This window comes from Typopeltis vanoorti, chromosome 12 (genome assembly GCF_054136105.1).
Source record: "Typopeltis vanoorti isolate ZY-2024b chromosome 12, IOZ_Tvanoo_1.0, whole genome shotgun sequence".
NCBI classification, from domain to species: domain Eukaryota; kingdom Metazoa; phylum Arthropoda; class Arachnida; order Uropygi; family Thelyphonidae; genus Typopeltis; species Typopeltis vanoorti.
In genome coordinates, this window is record NC_143560.1 from 12,922,311 (window position 1) to 12,942,501 (window position 20,191).

A 20,191-nucleotide genomic window follows, 5' to 3' on the forward strand; every position below is an offset into this window, starting at 1 on the left:
GCACATCCATTTTCACTTCATTCAGCAACACTTTTTCCAGTCTCCGCACACCAAGTCCATTCAAATGCAGGCCATCCATCCTGTATAAATCCTTTCACCCATCAAACTCATTCCACACGTCCACAAATTCCACACCACACCGTCCGCATAACCTGCGCATAATATCATTTGCGATTATGGCCCTCCTTCTAAACTCCTCTCTGTCATACCGCGGTAACAGACTCACCATTCTAACTCTGTCACTCTTTTCTTTCGCTACCTTTAACAATACTTTCAAGTCCTCTCTCATAAAAAATTTATCACCTTTCAATTCATTCGTACCAGCCACAATTGTTATTTCTTTCACCCTCTGTTTTTGCACTCTAATGCTCTCACTTACATCCTTAAATTTCGCACCCGGTAAGTACGATTTATTATTACACATCGGAAAATTAACTTGTCTTTTATGATCATTGTAGTTAACTATTTTGCTTGTATAACAGTTGGAAAATTTTACCTATAAAGCACGTGATTTCGCGTGTTGGTGACCAATTCATACGTCCTTCATTTCTTTCTCCCCTTCAGCATGAATTGACTATTCTTGGCAAGTCTCCAAGCAAAGATCTCTAAAGCATGGGCATACTGTACCTCCGTACGAAACATACTACTCACCTTCAGTCGAAAGGTTCCTCGTGTCATGGACGGGAATCGAACCAGGTCTTTCCGACCAAAGGGCTTCATCTATACTGACTCAGCTATGGAGGCTCATAAAAATGAATATGATTACCAGCTCACAATATGAGGGTGGGCCGAAAAGTTCTCAGCATAACAACGAAAAAACAAATTTATAATTTCAGAATTATTTTTATTTTTCAACATAATCTCCCTTAGGACTGATACATTTATTCCAGTGCCATTATCCCGTCCCTGTAGTGGATCTCCATAAGATCTGCAAAATACCCCTCTACAGCTGCAATCACCTCTTGATTTGAAGAAAAATGCTGACCAGCAAGGAAGAGTTTTGGGAAGAGATAGAAGTCAGAAGGAGCCAGAAGCTGGGGAATAGGATGGATGTTCCAACAATTCATATTGCAGAACCCTTAATTTCCCATTGCCAAAACACATTTGTGGGCAGGTGCATTGTCCTGACATAAAAATATTTTTTCCTTCCGCAAACTGGGTCTTTTTTCACGAATTTTTTCATCTGGTCTGGTTAAAAGATCAGAATAATATTCCCTGGTTATTGTTTTACCCTTTTCAAGATAATTAATAAACAGAATGCTTTTAGCATCCCAAAACACCGAAGCATGACCTTTCCTGCTGATAGAAGACTTTGTCTTCTTTGGCACTGAACAACCAGCTTCTGTCCACTGTTTGGATTCTTGTGTGTAATGGTGAATCCAAGTCTCATCCATAGTAATAAATCAACGCACAAAATCAGTTTTATTCTTGTTAAAACGCTCTAAGCACTATTCAGAGATTTTCATGCGAGTGCGTTTTTGATCTGCTGTGAGTAAGCGTGCACTCATCTTGCACAAAGCTTTTTCATTTGCAATTCTTCATGCAAAATATATCCCACACTTTCTTTTGAAATGCCTATAGCCTCAGCAATTTCACGCACTCTGACTCGCCGGTCATTCAATACCATATCGTGCACTTGAGCGATGATTTCTGGTATTGTTACACTCTTTGGACATCCTTCATGTAGCATCTTCAAGGCTGGTATGGCCATGTTTAAACTCATCAGCCATTTCTTAATTGTCAAAAACGAAAGAGAAGAGTGCCCATAAACTTTTATGTACTTCGAATGAATTTCTTTTGGAGTTAAACCTTCTTTTACAAAGGATTTTATAACTGCACGATACTCAATTTTATCTATTTCAAGAGCTACAGACAACACTTTTGTTCAAGTAGTTTATATAAAACAAACTACTTGATAGAATGACTTGTAATTTCACATGGATGCTTATGACATGTACAAACTTAGAAAAAAAAATTGTGCCGATAGTGTTGCCATCTGTGGTCGAGGTTGAAAACTTCTCAGACCACCCTTGTATGTATATGCATTTTATATATTGTTTGGTGTTTTAAGTTTTTTTTTTTTCTGCTTTTGATGAAATCGCTCACTCTCTTTGTTAATGTGTTTCAGCAATTGGCATAAGCAATCAACGAGAAACAACAATTGTATGGGATAAAATAACAGGAAAGCCTTTGTATAATGCAATCGGTGAGTTTTAATATTGCTTATGTCTGTTATAGTATTTATTAAGATTGAGTTAAGCTACAGTGGATTCTTATTATAGCAAACACCATTACTACACTTGTTCATTATAACAAACTGTTGAAGGTCTCAAAAGAAGGATTCATTATATCAGTTCCTCATTTATTGGTCCCCTTATCAGTTGCTATATAAAACAAAGAGAGAGAGAGACGTATGGTAGACTGTATAAAAGATGAATTTGATGAGTTAAATATTATAAATTGGAAATGTAAAGTGGTGCAAATTTATTACTGCCTTTCCTCACATTTCCCCCCCCCCCAACCTGGAGACTGGCTGTTCTGTTAGTAGAATAGCTGCTGCTTTAAAGTGTTAAAACCACTAAATATTTGTGTTGCCTTTTGGCCCATCAGAAAAATCTCTACATTCCTCATGTCTCTAAAGGACAAGCTCCCACATCTCAGCTATCCAGGTGTCTACCAGATTCCCTGCTCTTGTGGGTTATCATATTTTGGACAAACAGGAAGATCTGCTCTGATCTGGTTAGAAGAACACGAGTTGTATATTCAGTACCTTGAACCTGAATAGTCTGGACTTGCAGAGATGCCATCAACACTAGACATAGAGTTCAGTGGAACAAGACAAAGTCATTCACAAAAGTCGGTTCCTCATGGAATGGCTTTACAAAGAAACATGCGAAATGTTACTTCACTCCCCTAACCTAAACAGATCTGATGGTCTGTCTTTCCCCCTTGTAGGAGATAGCACTCTATAAATCAGCAAATCTTTCCTAACTTTTGTAATTGTATACACACCTATATATAAATTTTATTTATTTATTTATTTATTTATTATTTTTTAAAAATAAATTTAAGAAATTTAACCTTAGCCACTTAGGTGGTGCTTTGTGAATATATCAGTTATTGTTTAATTAGCCTTTGTACTTGTACTGATGATGTCTGTGATGCTCAGGTGAAAATTCTACTAATAAAGAATATTTTATGAGAGTTAATTCCGTTATTATAATAGTAAGTAAAGAGATTGCTTACTCTACTAACATTTGCTTCATTCTCACCACCCAATTGGCACTCACTCTTGAAACACTTAATACAGAGTCGCTCACCTTCCATATATCTTGAACTTTTATGATGAGTATATCTCACACACACACATAAAATACAAGGCTTACTTACAAAAAAAACTCAGCCAATCACACATCTACACAAAACAAAAATGACAATGAGTTAACCTAATATTAATAACTAAAATATGAAAAATTAACTTATCCTTCAGAAGTGCTAATAATGATACTTGTTTTTCTCATCTTTGACTTCGCTCAACGAGATCTCATCTTCAGAAATGTTCAAAGTGGGTATTACACTATATGTAATATTTTTCACCTGTTGTGACCTTGTATCTGCCTTTACATTCAAGCTTTCATCAAAATATTCCCTCCACCTTGTTTCAATTTTAGAGTGACAAACATCAATAACTATCCTTGTTTGTCTCTAATGCAGGAAGGAGTTGCTTTTTTGTTATCATTCATTTGTTTTATAATCTGATAAAGTTGTGTAATTTGTCCATTTTCTGCAGCATGTTGCACTTCTTTTGCTAATTCATCAATATATTTTCTCTTGTTGGCTCTTTCAGCTCACTTTATGTTTTTATTTAGTTCATTATATCGTTTGCTATATACCGTGAATCATCATCAAATTCCTGATGTGTATCCTCAAGGGATGTACAGGATATGACAATACTACATGAAACTTACATCAATCCTAACTTGCTATCTACAATTTTCCTCCAAATCAATCTACCTGTCAAAACTCCAACATTATCAGATCTTATATTTCTATCTTCTAAGGCACTTTTTTACTGCATCAATCTACCTATATCTTGGTCTTCCTCTAGGTTTTTTTCCTGCCAACCTGGCAGAGAATACTTGTTTTACTAATCTTTCCTCTCCCATTCTGTTTAAGTGATCATACCACCTGAGATTAGTTCTGCTAACACATTCCTGGATGCCAACAATGTCAAGTTCTTTCCTAATATCCTCATTTTTAATATGATATTGCCATTGATGCACATCTTTTCATGCCCCTAATCTTTTTCCAGACTCTCATATCTGTGGTCTCTAGTCTTTGGTCAAGTGTTTTATTTCTAACTTAGCTCTCAGATCCATTCTCTCTTATTCCATATAAATTTATTCAGTTGACTTCTTACCATACCAGCTGTGTTGATTCTTTAATCTATTTCCATATTTAATTTACCATCTTCATTAAAAATTGTGCCTAAGTAGCTGAAAGTTTTCGTTATTGTATAGGTTCTCCATTCACAATGCAGTTGATATTTTGAATGCCTCTGCCTATTTTCATTGTCTTTGGCTTGTTATTGTTGACCTTCATACCATATCTATCACAACAGTTATTCAGTTTAGTCAAGAAATCTTTCAGACTGCTAGTGGAAGTATTTAGAAGTATAACATCATCTGCATAAAGCAAAGAGCTGACATTAACATGTGAAATTTTGATATCGGGTTTTGATATCAGTTTAATACCACTTTCCTTCATAATGTGATCCATATAGATAATGAATAACAGAGGGGATAATATACATCCTTGTCTGACAGCAGATTTAACATTAAACCATCTTCCTGTACTTCCTTCAATTCTAACTGCTGACTTATAACTCAAATAAAGGCTAAGTATTTTCTTGATATAACCTACTGACACCATACAACCATAGCATTTTGAATAGCTTTTCTCTTGGCACCTTGTCATAGGCCTTTTCGAGATCTACAAAATTAAATTGAAAATCATAAATCAAAAGTTGTAAATTGAAAATACAAGCCATTAAGAAAAAGAAAACCAGGACGTCCTCTTAAACGATTCAACTATGACTTCTAAGGCTAGGACAGGCCATGCTAGGCCTAAATCCTTGATATGCATGATGATGTAAATTGAAAATCTGATCCTGTTGGCCTGAATCCAGCTTGTTCTTCACCAAGCTTCCCTTCCACAATCTTTCTCAAGTATACTTGCATAAATCTTACCAGAACACTCTGTAGAGAAATACCTCTATAATTCTCAAATTCAATTTTATTTCCCCTTTTATATATAGGTACTATGAGAGCGCTACTCCGATCATCTGGAATTTGCCCCTCTGTCCAGGCCTTCTGAACTATGCAGTGCAGCCACTGTAAGACTTTTATATCCCCATACTTGAGCATGTCTGGTTCTTGAGCATCAGCCTTTCCACATTTCAAGCTTTTGATGGCTTTTTCTACTTCTAGTATGGATATGTATTCCTGATTGCATGCCTGGTCAGTGTTTTTTACCACTGTGCTGTCATTGATTGTTTCAATTAGAAATTTTTCAAAGTAATTACTCCTTACATCAAGGATATCATTTTCTCCAGTTTTCATGTCACTTTTATCATCTCTAATTCCTTTCACAGCACTCTTTCCTCCATTTCTGAGCATCTTCAACAACTCCAGAATATCTTGCCAAATTCTTGATATTTATTTTCTATGTTCTTACCAAAGTCTTCCTATGACTTTTGTTTAGCTAGTTTTATACAGTGTTTAGCTTCTTACATTTGTCTCTGTATTCTCTAAGAGCAAAAGCTGACTTATTTGCCAGGAACTTTTGATATGCTCTCTTCTTTTCCTTCACTGCCTCTTTAACTTCGTGTATCCACCATGGTGTTCTGGTTTTTCTATCCTTGCAGACAACCTCACCACAAGCCTCTCTAGCTGAATCAATCAATGTTTTCTTCAGGGCTTGCCACTGAATCTCCAAGGTTTGATTCCTGTTCTCAAACTCTTTCATTTCTTCTTCAATAATGTTTGTGTATATTTAGTCTACAGTTCACATCTGAGAGTGGCTCAACTTTAATTAGCTTTAAAATTTTCTTACATTGAATAATTGTTCTGAATTTGTATTATTATTAATAATTGAATCTTTTTTCTCTCTTCAATGATCTAAGTTTTTGCACTTAACCATTTTTTTTTCCCCGTTTACCAATTACATCTTCAGCAAATTCATTGTAGGTGTTCCTGAAGTTTTCAATATTCTTCTACTTTTTCATTTTCTTCTGTTTCATCTTGATTTTCCTTTATTTCTAATAGAATCTGTTCTTTATCTCCAAAGCAAACTTTTCTCTTGTTTCTTTAATTTTTAATTTTTCAGTATCAAATGCAGTTCTTGAACTTCTTTTCTTTCTTAATACATGTTAAAGTTTTAATTTCAACTTTGTTACTAACAAGAAGTGGTCTGAACCAACATCTGCACCATGTTTGACTCTCACATCAAGCTTTAATCATATAAATTTACTATTTATGGCAGCATGATTAATTTGGTTTCTTGTGTTGCCGTCTGGCAAGGTAAAAGTCAGTCTATGTATTTCTTTATGCTTAAATTTACTTCCTCCTATGACAAAGTTGTTCATTTCACAGAAAGATACAAACATCATGCCGTTTTCATTTCGGTCTCCACAAGCCTCAAAACCTAATTCTTCTACACATGACTTTTTACCTACTTTTGCATTAAGATCACCAATGAGTATAATAATATCGTCTGTTTTGGAATAGAATTTATTACTTTTTGGAGTTGTTCATAAACGAATTCTTTTATTTCCTCATCTGCATCATTAGTAGGTGTGTAAACCTGCACAACAGAAAGTTCGATAAATTTATGATAGAACCTGACTTTTATAATTGTATCATTTATTGGTTCCCATTCCATCAAGCTTTTGATTATTTTTATGTTCAATATTAGTACAACTCCTTTTTCATGCTTCTCCTCTGATCTGGAGTATAATATTGTCTTGTCTCTAGTTATGAGTCTACCAAAACCAGTTCATCTGAGTTTGCTGATACCTAAGATGTCTAACTTGTAATTGTCCATTTCATTTGTTACCTGTCTAGTTTTTCCTACCTGGTACAGTGTTCTGACATTCCATGATTCAATCTTGAAAATATTTTGTGGCTTCATAAATGACTCTTTGTGGCACCCTGTCAAACGCTTTTGCAAAGGCGTTTGACAGGGTGCCACATGATAAGCTGATATTTAAGTTGGAGCACATGGGTTTAAATGTCAGGTTAGTCACATGGATTCAGGATTGGCTAATAGATATGTATCAGAGAGTTGTGTATGATGGGGCAATATCAAGGAATCAGAAGGTTACAAGTGGGGGTTCCACAGAGCTCAGTACTGGGATCTATATTGTTCAATCTTTATATCAATGATATTGTCAATGGATTGCAAGGGGATATTCAGTTGTTTGCTGATGATGTGAAGTTGGGAAGGGGTTATCAGTAATAGTGCAGATGTGGCAGCCCTGCAAGAGGATTTGAATAAACTAGACAGATGGGTAAATAAATGGGGTTGTCAGTTCCGTGCAGCAAAATGTAAAGTCTTGAGGTTTGGGAAACATCGATGTGACACTGCATACTCTATGGGAGGAGTTATACTGGAGGAAGTAGGGGAGACAAGAGATCTGTGGTTGATGATTGATAGAAACCTGAAATTTAGGGGACGTATTACAAAGGTGGTGAGGGTAACTCAGAGGATTGCTGCAATACTGAGAAGGATGCTGACCTGCAGAGATAAAAGTTATCATTCCATTGTATAAGGCCCTGATCAGACCACACTTAGACTATTGTTCTCAGATTTGGTCCCCAGGATTTGAAGGGGATAAATTGACTGTGGAAAGGGTACAGAGGCTGATAACAAAGATGGTTTCAGGACTGTACAATGTGAGTTATGAGAATCGACTGAGGGCATGTGGACTGCAGAGTTTGGTGGATAGAAGAAGGAGAGAGGTGATAGGATTGAGACTTTTAAACTGTTGAGAGGCAGTTAGAGGGTAGACATTGGAGAGTTCTTTCACTTGGTGGAACAGCGGGAAGGAGGGAAGGAGTGATGACAAGGGGCCATCCCTGGAAGTTATGAAAAGAGGCTGTGCTCAAGAGGGTGAGGAGTGGTTTCTTTGTGTGGAGGGTGGTTGAACCTTGGAGGGCTTTGCCTGAGAGAGTGGTTGGAGTGGGGATGGTTAATGGGTTCAAGGAGTGGTATGATAGACTTTGTGTTTCCTAAAAACGACCTCCCGTGATGAGTCTTTTGACTCCATGGAGGCCTGGATAATAATAATAATATGTACATTATCCACATCAGACCAGGCTAGATAATAGTCTTCTGGGGTCTCACAAGTCACGGTCTGTTGCCTTTAGCATTTGTTCATCCAGATTTGCAGCTTCCATAATCAAATAGTTTTTTTACAGTGAGGAATGATTAGTCCTTTGCCTAACTCCCGAAGGGACCTGGCTATACCCCCGGACACTGGGTCTCCATTTATCGCCTCTTATGATACACAGGAGTGTGGTTGGGGTATTCTACTCCCCCCCCCCTCCCCCAACACAGGTAGCTTATATATATATTTATATATAAACAATGTAGACTTTGCTGGTTCATGAATATGCAAGTAAGAGTTTATAAGGCAGAAACTGAAATAAGATGGTAATAGTTATTTTAATTAACAACACGACATTTCTTAACAAGCACCAGCATTTTCCTAATTTGTTTTGAAGGGGGGGGCGATGAAGAAACACATTCATTTCTGTTGAAGTTCTGATGATGTGATAGTGCTTTAGCACTCTTTCGGAATAAGTTCAAATATAAAACAGCTGTAAGCTCAAATATAAAGTCAGCTCTTCAACTGGAAGATTCTACTATCTAAATATCATTCTACTATCTAAATATAATATCAACATGAAGTTGACAGGTATTCTACTATACCTGTCAATTTCATGTTGTACTAAACCAGACTTTTATGTTTTTTTAAATAGAAGATATGAGATTGATGATCATGTAGTGTCTTCTCAGTATAGGACAAATATACCATTTGTCCTCATGCCCAGGAAACACGCTTTCATTGATTGCTTATCTAGTACCTCTGATCATGAAATCATCCTATAACACCATATCCTTTTCTTTTTTTTTTAATCTTTTTTTTTATTTTTATTTTTTAAGGATCTTTCCTTTTCTTCATGTTTCATCTCCTTTCCTGATATTTGCTAATAATTTTTCTGGTCTCTCCAACTATTTCAAGTAGTATTGTGCGGCTCTAATTGAAGTCTGGAAATTTCAAATATGCTTAACTTGTCTTTCAAATCTGTTTTCTTTTCTCTCTCTCTCTCTCTCTCTTTCGCTCACCTCTTTCACACCATTTGTGACCTTGTATTCTAATACATCTATTCTTGCTTCCATTCTGCTGAGCACACATCACTACATCCCATGTCATTCATCTAATTTGTCCCACCTCATTTGAATATCTGCTCACCGTCAACATTACGTGCTTCTCAGTGTGCCTCATTATTTCACATTTCTGGCAGATTCTAGCACTATTGTCTCCTTTTTTTCCATAAAGTATTCACATTTACCAACATCTACATGCTGCACTCATAACATTGAAGGAAATTTTTTAATCAAAGAACTCACTGCCTCCATTTTTATCTCTTACAGACACTTTATCAATAACTATGTAATAAATAATCTTCTATGCATGCAGTTAATTAAAACATTCAGATTACTTAGCAATTAATAAAAAAACACTCATACAATGCTAAACAAATAAAACTTATTTTGACCATCAAAAACTGACATTTGACACAAACAGTGCTGTCCCCCACTTTATTGTATTATATTGCATGTGATTCTCTGAATATTAACCTAATATCTAAATCTAAAGTAATCTAAACTAACCAGGCAATTTATAAATCAATATGATTATTGCTTTGGGGGGGGGGGAGCATATCTTTGCAGGGCATTCTTGGTGATGATCTTCCTTGTATGCCACCTAGTGGCCAATTATCTACTCTCTTAATTAAGTATGCATTTTTTTACTAGCTTGTTATCAATAGTTTTCATCCTAATCATGTTATTTCTCAGATCTTCAATATTTTTAAATCTTATAATTTATCTTATAAATTATAAAATATTATAAAAATTATAAAATATTAATCTTATAATTTTTCTAAGGTGCTACTAACTGCATTAATCCATTTAGAGATCTTGGTTCCTCTGAGTCTTGTTCCTGCTGTTCTGCTCTTTTACTCACATATGCACACACAAATAAATGCAACATATCTGTTTAAGTGTTCATACTATCTTAGATAGTGTGATCACTTTAACAGATGAACATTCATGAATACTACAGCAGATGTTCACTATAGTGAATTCCTAGGGACTGGATATAGTGCAAGGTTTGCCATAGTGAATTTAGGAAAACAAAACAGATTGATCCCACCCCCTCCCCAGTTCCATCCCCATGCAACAAAGGAAATGGTGGGAAATGGAACAGACGTGAAAAGCACAACATAAGAAATTGCAGGAAGCAAAAACAAAGGGAAATGTCTGGAAACAGAACAGCAGTAGCCTGTAATTGTGCATTTAAATACACAAAACACCTGCCACTTTTAACTGCACTAAGTAGATGTAGCCAAAATATGTGAATGCTTGCTGTATTCTATGTTCTTATTCAAATTACTTTGTTTCCCATGTTATTTTTATCCATGACATTGCCTTAAGTATTGTTATATGAAATATTGGATTAAAATATTCCAATTTTTTTACTTCTGTGTTCTGTAAAAAATCATTCAAGTTCTTTATTAACAAAACAGAACAAAGGAAATTGTATATTGACAAAGGGTTGGCAAGAACTAAAGGTAAAGATCAAGTAACAACAAAAACATGAAATCCGTGGAAGTTGTGTAAGAGTGTGTAAGTTAGTAGGAGTGTGTGTGGACCAGATTTTTTGCTTGGAGAATAGTGAGTGAGTGGAATGGATCAGAATTTTTTGTGAGTTTCCTGACAGTGAATGGATTCAAGGAGAGGTATGATAGGATTTGTGTGTATGATGGTTGATTTGGGTCTCCCGCAATGAGTCTCTGGACTGCATGGAAATGCCATAAAATAATAATAATAATATATAATATAAACTGCCACCGACAACATGGCTTTTATCAAAACCATGCTCTCCTGTATCTAGTTGCTGTATTTGTGTCAGTCTCTTGTAAGAGCTATAGTACTTCTCTCTTTTAATCAGATGTATACCATACCCTTTCATCCAGACAATAAATTCGCCTGCCTGAAATGTACTTTACTGAAGGTATGTGTGTGTGTGTTCCAGGTATTATTCCATCCTCTGTCCAAAAAGAAACTGACCTTTTGATAGAAAATAAAACACAGGCCAATTATAATTATTCAAATCATTTATTTCAATCAATATACTCTCCCTCAGCTTCGCTACAGCTTTTGGCACTGTCAATTAATTCGTTAAATGATTTTTTTTTATATTGGTTTTTGGGATACTGTTGAGGGTCGTGGTTACTGCCGCTTGAACGTTTTCAATGGTGTCATATTGCTTTCCTTTCATTGACAAATGAAGTTGGGAGAAGAGAAAGAAGTCACAGGATGCTAAATAAGGTGAATATGGTGAGTGATCCAACACATAAACTTGGTTTTTGCTCAAAAACTGTCTCACAATGTTCAAATGATGAGATGGTGCAAATCGTGAATTCAATTTACGAAGGCCCAAACTCTCGATCAAAATATTGTGCAGTTGATTTTGGAATCTCCAATTCATCTTCAATCAATCTCATGAATGATTTTGGGTTTTCTTTGATGAAATCATGCACACTTTTTTGGGTGTTAACTTCGTTCAGTCCAGTTTTTGGACGGCCCGGCTTTTTGTCATCCACAAGCATATCACGACCACTTTGAAATCGCTTAAACCACTCTTAAACTCGAGTACGGGATAAGCCATGTGCTTTTTGAAGCATTTGATGCATTTTGCTAAAACTTTTACCAAGTTTGACACAAAAGTCAATCGCAGCTCTCGGTTTGAAACTCATTTCCCGACCGTTCGTCAGTTCGTCTGTCACTCTTGGCACTATAACTTGGCTTCTAATGAAACAAATGTCATAAACAGTTGACACAACACTAATGAAGGTTGCCGCTTTCGACAACAAAAAGATACAACATGTGGTGCCACTAGTTTCTTCTATTTTCAAAAAGTTCGGTTTCTTTTTGGACAGAGGGTGTATATGGGCACCTCAATGAAGTTCAAAGACACATTGCAGGAGACTCCAATCTATCCACACAGTCTGTCATACCTCTCCTTGAACCCACTCTCCAAGCAAAAAATCTGGTCCTCACACCCCTAATAACCACACCTTTATTCAACTTCCAAGGATGACCCCTCTTTTTCTCCTATCAGGCAACTTCTACAATCCACACACCTTCAATCTGTCCTCACAGGAATTATTCACAGGCCATTCATCTTGGTCACCCACCTCTGAATCTCTCCACTGCTTCCTCATTCCCCAGAAACTCAAGGGACCAAACTTGAGCACAGTAATCCAGATGCAGGCATATCAAGGCCTTATAAAGAGAAATAACTTCCTTATCTCTATTTGTTAATGTGTTCTTCAATAGTCAAGTAATCTTATAGGCTACCGTAGTATGTCCTCTGAACTTCAACTCTCTGTCTACCACCACTCCTAAATCTCTAGCTTCACCTATTTCCCGAAGTACATTGCCATTAATGTGATACACGCCTTGTAATCTATTTATTCCAAAATGCATAACTTTTCATTTCTCGACATTAAACTGACACCAATTAACTTTTGTCCATACTAACTGTCTATTTAAATTGTCCTGCAAGCTCTTCACATCGTCTTGACTATTTATTACTCTACCTAATTTGGTATCATCAGCAAGTAACTGCATATTTCCTTTCAGGTTATTTCCTATATCGCTTATGTACAAATTAAACAGTAGTGGTCCCAGCACTGAACCTTGAGGCACACCACTAGTCACCTGTTTGCACCTTGATTCTGCCCCTCCATATACTACTTTTTGATATCTGCCCAGCAGCCATCCCCTTAGCCACATAGCCAGTGTCATATCCATCCCCATTTGTTCTAATTTGCATAACAGAGTTCCATGTGGTATGCTGTCAAATGCCTTTGCAAAATCATTGTGTGGCCATTTCCTTTATCCAACTCAGCTGTTACTCTATTATAAAAAGTTAGTAAATTACTAAGGCCTGACCCAACCCTTCACAAAGCCATATTGACCATCATACAGTATCATATTTTTATCTATTCATTCTTGAATTCTCTTTTTTGCCCAATTTTTCTAGTACCTTTACCACTATCCATGAGATACTGATTGGTTTATAATTTTCTATTGTAGTCTTAGAACCTCCCTTATGCAAAGAAATTATTTTGCCCTCTTTCTACTCCCTTGGAACTCTACCAGAGTTGAGACTTAAATTAAACAGTATAGTCAAAGGCATTGGCAGTTTTCTTATTGCCTGTTCTTGCAAAACCTAGTGATATCCCATCTAATCCCACAGCTGTATTTATATTGAGATTCTGCAATATCCTAAGAATCTCCAATTACTGCTTTTACCTCAGAATACTGCTTTTACCTCTATTTTCACATTAGTGTCTGTCACATAGGTTACTGCTTTAACCTTGCAAAGTGGTCACTAGAACTGTTCATGACCTGTTCACTAGAACAGGTCACGAAAGAACTGTTTGGGATTTCCTTTAGCCTACTCAGCCAGATTCTTCTCATAATCTGATTTTGCCTTCCTTATCATGCTGGTCACTGTTCTCTTTATATACCGTGCACACCATTTTGTTCTTCTGCAGTTCGTGCTTAATGATATGACTCATCCATCTAACTTCTACCTGATTAACCCTCCTTACCTGAGGTATACAATTTAATACTTATTCCTCTAGATGACCCTTAACTATATCCATTGCAATACTAACATCCTTACCATACAGTGTTTTATGCCATGGTACAGCTAAGCATGTCATAATCACCTGACTTGTAGTTCTACAAATACCCCTTCTTAATAGAATATTCCCCATGTTTAACAATCTCCGAAGTGAAGAACTGCATGGTCACTTTCACCAATTGGAGGCAATGTTGTCAAATTGCTTATGGATAGCTCCTCTAATCCTACAACCAGGTGCACTACACCCCATCCCTATTCCTCACCACCATCATATGCTGCCTTAAGTAATTATCTCATCAGGTGTAAAATTCTGTTTCCTTCCTGCATTGTGATCTTTCATCCTTCCAGTCTATATCTGCATAGTTGAAGTCCCCCTCACAATAATCACTTGACCTGTTCTCATTGTACTAATTTGGCAATGCATTCTTCGAGATTACTCCCTGGCCTATAGCAACAGCCAACTGTATATTTTGTCTTACTGGTCTTAATCTCACAACAGATTGCTTCAAATGAATAGCCAAACAGCCCCCCCCCCCCGTCTCCTATTCTTTTTGGTTGCAATTCATCTGCTATCATCAGCAGTACTCCTCCCACCATCATATCTTCTCTTCAAATACTAAACCCTTCACATTTAATCCCTGTAACTGCATCATCTGCTGTTAGCCAAGTCTCACTAATACATATAACATTTAGTGAGGTTGCACTAACCAATGCCAAAAACTCCTCTCTCTTGTTCCTGATACTTCTGGCATTAGTATATAGAAACTGCAGCATCCTTTTAGTTTCCCACCCACCTTTACTTTCTGAATTGACTATCCTATTCAGTATTTTTGCTCAAGAGACTAGATTCCTCACTTGGTCATTCTCTAACTCACTCGCTTCATGGGTGCCTTCACACAAACTCACTTGCTTCCATCCTAATTGCATGTTTTCCTGAATTAGCATTTCAGTATGCTCGGTGAACAAAGTTCTCTCCAGACACCTAACACCAAAATCATTCAGATGCAGTCCATCAGCATTGTACAGATCCTTCTTTCTGTCAAACAGAGACCACAGATCCACAATTTCATCAATCATTTTGTAGATCTGAAGTCCTAAATAGTGCCCTCTAGTTTGTTAAATTGGGCATCTTTCGCTGTTGGTCTGAAGTGCAGAGCATGAGAGCTTCCCAAATTTGGAGTAGTTTCATGCAACAAAATTTGTTGAGGTTAGGATATTTTCGTAAGGCAGAAGCGGATTCAAGGAAAAGTCTTTTGTATTTATATTTGCTGCAATGGAGTAGAGTGGTTTTTTATCCAGCATATTCTATGTTGGGTGTCTAAAGCATAGTCAGCAAGTCCTGAGTGTCTGTAATGATGAAAATGGATATAGTCCTTATGTTCAGCAATTCTGTTAACTATCCTTCCTGTCTGGCCATAGTAGGATAGTTTACAACTACAAGGAACCCAGTAAACACAAGTAGGGCTAAAGACTGTGGCTGGTCCTTGGTGGAGTGGATAGGGGATGCTAATTTTTTATATGGTGGTTGAAAGGTTGTATTTTTTAAATATTTTTGTTAGTTTTCTAGATGTGCCTTGGAGATATGGAATGGTGACAGCTTTGGTGTAGTCTCTTTTATTAATTGAAATACTGGTTTATATCATCAAAGGCTCTCTGCATATACAGATGCATTAGCTTCGCCCTTTTATGTGAACAGATTGGCACTACTTGCATTCTAATTGCTGACACTAATGAAGCTATTTGTGCACTAGAAGAGGCTGTCAAAGAATTTCTAAAAATAAAAAGTCAGTGCATCAACAAATTTGCTCAACTTCTGAAAACTCTGCTGTCAAGCTTTCACAAGGTCAAGTAAATACTGTAATAATCTTATCTTCCTTCGCCCTCAACCAGTATCAATTATTACACTATCTCTTGGCCACAACTATGCTCTTGTGCTTATAAAAATTCCTACTGAAGAAATTATGATTCAGATTAAATGTGAGATTCTCAGCCTTCCTACCTGTATTGCTAACAGTGTCAGACTGGATGTTGCCAATGTACTAATTCAAGCAAAACCTCCAAAAAGTAACCTTTCCTCTAAAGAATATGAAGCACTATTGGAAATCAAGAAGAATAATAGCTACGACCCTACAATACACAAATCAGATCACTTGACTGACTCCTTAAAGAGAGTCAGTTACTAATATCCCCCCCCCCCCCCCCGTATATGTGGACTACCTAAAATTCATAAACAGAATGTGCCATTGCCATTACACTCAATTGTATAGATGCCATTGATTCACCCGCATACAAATTAGCCAGATATTTAGCAAAAGTGCTTTTCCAATATCATGGCTATACCCCTTCCCCCCCCCCCACATAACAAAACAGAGTCGCTTTCTGTCCCCCCCCAGCTAATTAATTTTTTCATGGAAATGGAAACACTTGAAACTCTATCCCATATAGACCTATAGATGCTCTCAATATATTTTTAACATACCTAAACATTCAACATCCCAGGATCCACTTCACATTAGAAAAAAAAATGGAAAAAAATTAATTACACACCATCCTGTTGGACCCCCTGGCATTCTCTGTTTACAGAAAACCAACACACACACACACACACACACACTGGCAGGTACAGTCACAAATGGTGGTACCACCCCCTCCCAACAGTATGGAATTATTAAAACTTTATATATTAGGACTAAATTAATTCAGATAACATTGGCCTCTCCACTGAACTTGGCTGTCTTTCACAAAACCTTCTTATCCAATGGCTACAATTCCTATCATATCCAAAAAATTTAAAACCGCAAACTCACACCCTCTCTCTCTCTCTCTCTCTCTCTCCAGAACTGAGACTACACCAAAGCTATCACTATTCATTATCTCCAAGGCACATCTGGAAAACTAACAAAAATCTTAAAAAAATATGGCCTTTCAAGCACCTACAGACCATATAAAAAATTAGCATCCATTATTTACTTCACTAAATGTACTTGAGACTGTACTAAAACGTACTTGAGACTGTACGGAAGAAGACAGAGAGAGGAAAAATAGTGTGCGTGTTGCCTAGGTATGATAATGATGAGCTGAGCAGAAGAGCGGTGATATTGAATGGCATAATAGCGAGAATGTGTGACAAGAGAGGACTGGTATATGTGGATGCTTGGAGTGCGTTTGAGGAAAGAGAGGAGTTGTTTGCCTGCTATCATCCTCCCTGGGACACACTGAACGAGTCAGTGTGTCCCAGGGAGGATGATAGCAGGGGTGGCCTCTTGTGGGAATGGATACTTGGGAGAAGGGAGACAATGTCAGGTAAGACTGAGCCCAGTGGAGTCTAGAAGGGATAATGCTGGGTATAGAAACAATGGCATTTATATGCTGTATACTAATGCCAGTAGTATCCGGAATAAGGGAGAGGAATTGGTGGCGCAGATAGCATCAGCCTGGCCAAAAATTATTGCGATCACTGAGACGTGGTTGACAGAAGGGGGATATAAAAACAGGAATAGAAGTCGCTGGGTATAGCATTTTTCGTCAGGATAGGAGGGGAAAGCGTGGTGGTGGGGTGCTGCTTATGATAAGTAATGACCTATGTCCTCTAAGAGTGGAGAATTTGGAAGGTAGTAAGGTAGAGACAAATGATTTTGAGAGCGTATGGTGTGAGGTAGAGGTAGGCAGGACAGGATATTTAGTGGGGTGTTGCTTCAGACCCAGGAGCACAGAGGATGGGGACCAGGAGATGTTTAGACAGCTAAGTTTGGCAAGTGCAAGAAGAATGATTGTTATGGGAGATTTTAACTTCAGTAGTATAAATTGGAGAGAGGAAGATACATGTAACAATAGGGGAATGGAATTTCTAGAATTCTTGAGGGACAAATGTCTTAGGCAACATGTAACAGAGGGAACAAGAGGTTCAAAAATTTTGGATTTGGTTATAGCATCAGAAGAGTTGATAATAACTGAGTTGACGTCTCTCCCACCAGTTGGAGAGAGTGACCATATGGTTTTGACTTGGAAAATGAATAGACATGCAGGAGTATCAAAGAGACGGGAACTTATGTGGAATTATAAGGCAGGTGATTATAATAGTCTTAGACGTCAACTTCGGGAAGTTTCATGGAGGGAGGAATTGGAAGGCAGGGATATCACCAGTGCGTGGGAAATTGTGAAAGAATATTTGTTATCAGCAATGGTAAGTTGTATACCACGAGTGAAGAAGAGGGCGCAATTTGGAGTAAAGTGGATGACAAACAATATTAAACAGGAATTGCATGCGAAAAAGAGGCTATGGAAGAGATATAAGGAGACAGGTGAAGAGATGCATGAGGAATATAAGACACAGGCCAGAAGAGTGACTCGTGTGGTAAGGAAAGCGAAACTGGAATATGAGAGGAGATTGGCCCTAAGATCCAAAGAAAATCCTAGGGAATTTTTTAGCTATGTGGCCAGTAGGAGGAGAAATGACTGTGGAAGAATGATATTGTGGGATAAAAATGGGAATAGAGTGACTGATGCAGAGGACATAGTGGAATTGTTTAATGAACACTTTATTGGAGTATTTCATCCTAGAGGAGTCAGTTTTAATGCTAGAGGGATAGGACTGGTACGAGGTCTGGAGGTACAGGAGGAGAGTGTGTTTCAGATACTGAGTACTCTGGATGTCAGTAAAGCTGTGGGACTGGATGGTATTTCGCCACGAGTTTTGAGAGAATGTGCTAGGGAATTGACAGTACCTTTAACGTGGCTTTTCAATGAAAGTCTGGCTTTGGCAAAGGTGTCCAGGGAATGGAAGGAAGGTAAGATAGTGCCATTGCATAAGGGTGGTAACAGACTGGAAGTGTCTAATTATAGGCCAGTCTGTGTGTCATCAGTAGTTGTTAAGATCTTGGAGAAAGTAGTGAGGGACCGTGTACAGCATTGGGCAGATGAGGGTAATGTTATCTGTGAGAATCAACATGGATTTGTGAAAGGACGCTCTTGTTTTAGCAATATGCTAGCCTTTTATAATAAAGTTACAAGAGCATTAGATGAGGGAAAGGCATATACTGCAATTTTCTTAGACTTGGCGAAGGCATTTGACAGGGTGCCACATGATAAGCTGATATTTAAGTTGCAGCTCATGGGTCTGGATGTCAGATTGGTCAACTGGATTCAGGATTGGCTGTCTGATAGGTATCAGAGAGTTGTGTATGGTGGAGCAGTTTCCAGGAGGCAGAGGGTTACAAGTGGGGTCCCACAGGGCTCAGTACTAGGACCTATATTGTTTAACCTTTATATCAATGACATAGCCAGTGGATTGCAGGGGGATATTCAGTTGTTTGCAGATGATGCGAAGCTTGGAAGGATTATTAGTAATAGTGCAGATGTGGTAGCCCTGCAAGAGGATTTAAATAAGCTAGATAGATGGGCAAATGAATGGGGGTGTCAGTTTAATGCAGCAAAATGTAAGGTCTTGAGGTTTGGGAAACATCGATGGGATGCTGCATACTCTATGGGAGGAGTTATACTGGAGGAAGTAGGGGAGACAAGAGATCTGGGGTTGATGATTGATAGAAACCTGAAGTTTAGGGGACATATTGCAAAGGTGGTGAAGGTAACACAGAGGATTGCTGCTATTATGAGAAGGACACTGACCTGCAGAGATAAGAGGGTTATCATTCCGTTGTATAAGTCTCTGATCAGACCACACTTGGACTATTGTTCTCAGATTTGGTCCCCAGGATTTGAAGGGGATAAATTAACTGTGGAAAGGATACAAAGACGGATGACAAAGATGGTTTCAGGACTGTACAAGGATAGTTATGAGGATCGGCTGAGAGAATGTGGACTGCAGAGTTTGGTGGATAGAAGAAGGAGAGGTGATATGATTGAGACTTTTAAACTGTTGAGAGGTGGTTACAGGGTTGACACTGGGGAGTTCTTTCGCTTGGTTGATCAGCGGGAAGGAGTGATGACAAGAGGCCATCCCTGGAAGTTACGAAAGGAAACTGTGAGCAAGAGGGTAAGGAGTGGTTTCTTTGTGTGGAGGGTGGTTGAGCCGTGGAATGCATTGCCTGATGGAGTGGTGGGAGCGAGAACGGTCAGTGGGTTTAAGGAGTGGTATGATAAACTTTGTGTTTCTCAGGGGGGGACCTCCCCTCGATGAGTCTTGACAGACTTTATGTCTTAGAAAGGACCTCCCTCGATGAG

The 20,191-nt window shown here is 37.8% G+C and overlaps 1 protein-coding gene across 1 annotated transcript in view; it reads left to right on the forward strand.

Annotated features, from left to right (window-relative positions):
* The window catches only part of LOC150100586 (glycerol kinase 3-like), a 473,098-nt gene that overhangs the window by 138,423 nt on the left and 314,484 nt on the right, over positions 1-20,191 (forward strand). Inside the window, exon 4 of the mRNA XM_090401838.1 lies at positions 2,129-2,206. Within this exon, the coding sequence (XP_090257964.1) occupies positions 2,129-2,206 (78 nt within the window). The remainder of the gene's footprint in view (positions 1-2,128; positions 2,207-20,191) is intronic.